Source organism: Lepus europaeus, chromosome X (genome assembly GCF_033115175.1).
Source record: "Lepus europaeus isolate LE1 chromosome X, mLepTim1.pri, whole genome shotgun sequence".
Lineage (NCBI taxonomy): Eukaryota > Metazoa > Chordata > Mammalia > Lagomorpha > Leporidae > Lepus > Lepus europaeus.
The window spans coordinates 18,879,979-18,885,480 of NC_084850.1; the positions used below are offsets into that span (position 1 = coordinate 18,879,979).

Below are 5,502 nucleotides of genomic sequence, written 5' to 3' on the forward strand. Positions count from 1 at the left end.
GGAAAGTGTTCAGCAAGGGTGTCAGGTGCTAAGAATGAGACGCAGAGAAATCAAGTAGAGAGCGCTCGCACCAAAGACATGGCTTGAGAAACAGAGACAGAGACAATCGGGTGAGACAAGCAAGGGAAGGGACAGCAAGGGAAGGAGAGAAGCATGAATGGTGAAACAGAGGCAACTTAGACACAGAAAGAACTCATGGAAAAGACAGGGAGTGACACAGAGACCAGAGAATCTGAGACACACAGAGGAAATGTGCACGTGCTGTGAGAGATGGAAGGAGACAGAGAACCCGAGGGAGACATGGAAACAAGAGCATCGGAGAGACAGAGAGAGACACACAGCGAGGGACCACTGCAAAGGTGTGCTAGGGACCTACTGAGATGGACTGTTAGGGAAACCGACTGAGAGAAATGAAGAGATGAGTGCACTGGGGAAAGACGGAAAAGCACGCGCACTAGCAAGTGACATAAACGGCGACAAGTAGAGACAGAGACAAGAGCATATCAGAGAGAGAGAGATACGGATAAGACTTCGAGAAAGATGGGAGGAGGTGGGAGGAAGGAGGGTCGCGCACGCGCGTGCACACACACACACACACAGAAAGAGAGAAACAAGGAGGGAGGGAGGGAGGGAGGGAGGGAGGGAGGGAGAGAGAGAGAGCCCGAGGGTGCAAGGAAGAGATGGGAGTGACAGAGACAGGAAAGAGAACGACAAGGCAGCGACAGGCAGCGGGCACGTGCTATCCAGAGACTAACAAACAGGCATACCACAGAGACAAGGAAGAGGCGGTGTCAGCGGAAACGGTGAGACGCATGCATGTACTTTTCGAGAGAGAGCGAAAAAGTGCGCTCGCGACAGATTCGGAAGACAGGTACAGGGGACTACCGTAAACACTCAGCGGCACACAGCGCATGCGCCAGCGCTAACGAACGCGCGCGCTACCTGGAGAGACCAAAAACTCTGAGACCCAGAGACAGCGTTCCAGATGCGCATAGAGGATGGGCGCGTGCCCGCGGGAGAGACAGACGAAAAGAAATTTAGAGACCAGGAGAGAGACAGACAAACCCAGAGGGCCAGAGAATGGGCCAAAGAAATTACGCAGACTATGGGGGACGGGCGCGGACGCCTAGGAATGCTCCGGACCAGGGCGGCTGGGGATTGGGGGGGGGGGGGGGGGACTGCAGCGCCTCCTCTGAACAGGAGACTTTTCCACTCACCCAAAGGCTAACCGCTCCCCCCCCCTTCCCCCGCCTGTTTCTTTCATCCCCAGAACAGGCACTCAGTGTGGTCGGTGCAGTTCTCTGCTGCCCCGCCGGTGCCCGCCCTGAGCCTGCACCCTGTCTCACGTTAGCCCGCTGTCGCCATGACATCCACCTGTACCAACAACACGGGCGAAACCAACAGCAGCCACACGTGCATGCCCCTCTCCAAAATGCCCATCAGCCTAGCTCACGGCATCATTCGCTCCAGCGTGCTGCTTATCTTCCTCACTGCCTCGTTCGTCGGCAACGTAGTGCTGGCACTTGTGCTGCAGCGCAAGCCGCAGCTGCTGCAGGTGACCAACCGCTTCATCTTTAACCTCCTTGTCACTGACTTGCTGCAGATTTCGCTCGTGGCCCCCTGGGTGGTGGCTACCTCCGTGCCTCTCTTCTGGCCTCTCAATAACCACTTCTGCACTGCCCTCGTTAGCCTCACCCACCTGTTCGCCTTTGCCAGCGTCAATACCATTGTCGTGGTGTCGGTGGATCGCTACCTGTCCATCATCCACCCTCTTTCCTACCCGTCCAAGATGACCCAGCGCCGCGGTTACATGCTTCTCTATGGAACCTGGATTGTGGCCATCTTGCAGAGCACACCCCCACTATATGGCTGGGGCCAGGCTGCCTTTGATGAGCGCAATGCTCTTTGCTCCATGATCTGGGGGGCCAGCCCCAGCTACACGATTGTCAGCGTGGTGTCCTTCATCATCGTTCCACTGATTGTCATGATTGCTTGCTACTCTGTGGTGTTTGGTGCAGCCCGGCGTCAGCAAGCTCTGCTGTACAACATCAAGAGTCACAGCTTGGAGGTGCGGGTCAAGGACTGTGTGCAGAATGAGAACGAAGAAGGGGTGGAGAAGTCTGAGTTTCAGGGTGAGAGGCATTTTCACCACCAAGATGAAGGTGAGCCCAAGGCCAAGCACGGCAGCATGGAGACCGAAGAGGGTAGCATAGAAGGCAAGCACTGCAGCATGAGGGCCAAGGAAGGAAACACGGAGACCAATAAGAGTAGCTTGGAGGCCAGTGAGGGCAGCATGGAGGGTAAGAAAGGTGGCAGTGAAGTTGAGGTAAGCAGCACTAAAGCAGACAAGGGTTGCACAGAGGTCAACCAGTGCAACATTGACTTGGGTGAAGATGACATAGACTTTGGTGAAGACCACATCAATTTCGGTGAGGCTGATGTTGAGGCAGTGAATATTCCAGAGAGCCTCCCACCCAGCCGTCGAAACAGCAACAATGACCCTCCTCTGCCCAGGTGCTACGAATGCAAAGCTGCTAAAGTGATCTTCCTCATCATTTTCTCCTACGTGCTATCCCTAGGGCCTTACTGCTTTCTAGCAGTCCTGGCTGTGTGGGTGGATGTCCAAACCCAGGTACCACAGTGGGTGATCACCATAATAATCTGGCTTTTCTTCCTGCAGTGCTGCATCCACCCTTACATCTATGGCTACATGCACAAAACCATCAAGAAGGAAATCCAAGATATGCTAAAGAAATTCTTCTGCAAGGAAGAGCCCCCCAAAGAAGACAGCCACCCAGATCTGCCTGGAACTGAAGCTGGCACAGAGGGTGGAACTGAAGGCAAGGTCGTCACTTCCCATGATTCTACTATCTTGCCTTGAGCAATCCTTGAACTGTTCACAATACAGAAAACACGAGCAGCTTTCTTTTCAATGAATCACCCACAATCCTATTAATGCCAACCCATACCATTCTAGGAAAAGATGTTGTGCACACATCGTTTTCACCAGAAGGTAGATAAGTACATGTAGGAAGTAGGAACTTGCATCTTCCCTTAAGGGTATGCCCTTGAAAACGTGGACTTGAATTTCTTACTGAAATTTCCCCCTAAAAAATTATTAGGCTCTAAATTTCTTCAAGCAACAAGGGCTATCCATTTTGGATCTATGCTTGGTATTCTGTCTGTCTCCCCAGGGCTATACTGTGCCTGCTTTAATTCTTAGGGAAAGGGAAGATGATGTTTGTGAACTTACGAACTTTTGGGCCCTCAGGTTGGCCGCTCAAGGGCCAGGGCCACAGTTCAAGTTCAACTGAGAGAAGAGCAATGGATCAAGTCATTCGTGGAGTCCAAGAAGCAAAACCTGACAGACTGATCAATGCAGGAGCCAAATTCTAAACTGAGAAGCCCTACAATGTGATGCAGAGACTATTGTGCAAACTGAAGCAAATGAGTGTTGTGCAGTTAGAATACCAAGAAAGTTTCTTGATCCCCTAAAGGGATCCAGGATAGTAAAAGAGCATGTATGGAATGGGAAGCCAGCCCAAGGGAGAAAATACAGAAATAATGTATATCCATGGGGCTAAATGGTTGATTTCTTTTTCCTATGAAGTAATGGGTTTATGCATGAGCTGGGACTCAAGTCACTCCATACAAATGGAAAAATTGCCAATTAACACTAAATTATGTTCTAGCTCCTATCTGAATAATAGTGGGACAGAAATTGTGCCACTATTTTACAATTTCCTCTTTGTGACTGAATTGAGATGCTCTAACAATCCTCCAGATCTCTGCCAATCACTTCTGCTTTGCTTTGTTCAAATAGGCCTTTCTGGTAAAACAGTATTTCAGAAGAAAAAGGAATTCAACTAAGAGCAGCCAAAGCCCTACAAAATTCACACTGCCAATCAAGAGTATTGTGCCCATCAGAAATCTTTTATGTGTCTGTGAGGATCAAGTAAGGTACCATGAACATTTTCTGTCCTCCAGGCTCACCCACAGAGATCCTTTCCACCTCTGGCACTTTCTTAAGCTATTAAGCTCTCTGTAGATGTGGGAGAGAAATATAAGAGAGTCAGAAATGACAGATAGGATGGTTTCACAATACCTGGAAAACATCTGATCTATTCCAAACAATTCTAAAGTCAAAGCATTCAGGTCAGGCATGTCTTAATTATTGCTGTCAAAATGTATTGCTTTGAGGAAACCTTTACAATATCTAAATGATCCCTAGTGTCAACACCAAGGAAGATTTTTCAAACCCCAAGACCTAAAATCACTCTAAGCAGGGATAGATCTGTGTATTCCTGGGGGCACAGGCCACATCAACAGAATGAAACAACATGGATCCAACAGTCAAGTCTGTTTCTACTCCTCCTGCAATTTTCCAGCAACTGCCAGTTCATGCAGAAATCCACTGTTACTAGGGGTGGAGTGGGAGTAGGGGGAATGTTGATTTGAAAAAATGGTTAATGAGGCTGCTCTAGGTAAAGATGGTCATATTTGAAGTTTAGCCTCATTCTTGTACAATTAACAGGTCTGTGTTAGAGCTCAAATTTCATTCATATATATATATATACATACATACACACACACATATATATGTATATATATACATACACACACACACACACACACACACACACATATATATATATATATATGCCCAGCTCATTCTATTTTTGTCTATCCCTCATCACAGATTCCAACATGAACTTCTCAAGGGGGAGAGATAAACAGCAATTATATTGGGTCTGTAAATAAGTCTGTATGGGAATTTGGGATAGCCATATTCAGAATTTAGGAAAGAAGAACCAAATAATATTGAGCTGACCTGCCAAATCAAGATGTGTATGAAAACCTTAGCAAGTACAACTCCATTAATTTGGAACTTGTGTTAATTCAGAAAAGGCGTAGGGGTTGAAGTTTGCTTTCACACTATTATTTTTCTATGAGAATGTACAAAGGAAATTAATTGTCCTACATGTATTATACTGATATATTGCCAAGCTTTTATGTGATCTGTCCTTAAAGGATATCTGGATGAAGAAATGTGATCAGTCTTTTTATTATGAGATGGGTATTGCCTTGCAGGTTCCTCGTGGTTGAAGATTTCAAAGTAGCTACTTCATGCTGTTTGAGTAGAAGTGCTTGTCTGGGGTAGAAAACAGGATTTCAAACAGAAGTCTCTCCATTCATTTTGTTGAAACTGAACTTCTTGTTTTATTTTTAAAGCTCAACCCCTTCAAAGTGTGTCAGAGAAAATTGTTTGCCAAAATCTCAAATCAGAATGGAACCAGAACCTGTACGAGTGTGGTAAGTCCATTTCACAGCACACCCAAACATTCTGCCGGGTACCAAAACTCACCAGTTTCCTTCAACTCACCAGTTTCCTTCTTAAAGTTCCTCTTTCCCTTATTTTATTTAATCATCCATTATTTTTGGCAAATCTGATTCTTCAAACATTAAGACCTTTAGAAAATAGGAGAGTGGAAAAGAGGACCT

At 47.0% G+C, this 5,502-nt stretch overlaps 1 protein-coding gene across 1 annotated transcript; it reads left to right on the forward strand.

Annotated features, from left to right (window-relative positions):
- Nucleotides 1-1,363: 1,363 nt before the first annotated feature.
- GPR101 (G protein-coupled receptor 101) lies at nucleotides 1,364-2,881 on the forward strand. Its single transcript, XM_062182914.1, has one exon. It carries the CDS (start codon nucleotides 1,364-1,366, stop codon nucleotides 2,879-2,881), a length of 1,518 nt encoding a protein of 505 aa, XP_062038898.1.
- The last annotated feature ends 2,621 nt before the right edge of the window (nucleotides 2,882-5,502 follow it).

What these genes read in the sequence shown, in the direction of transcription:
- GPR101 (XM_062182914.1), top strand. Translation starts at nt 1,364, where the DNA reads ATGACATCCACCTGTACCAACAACACGGGCGAAACCAACAGCAGCCAC.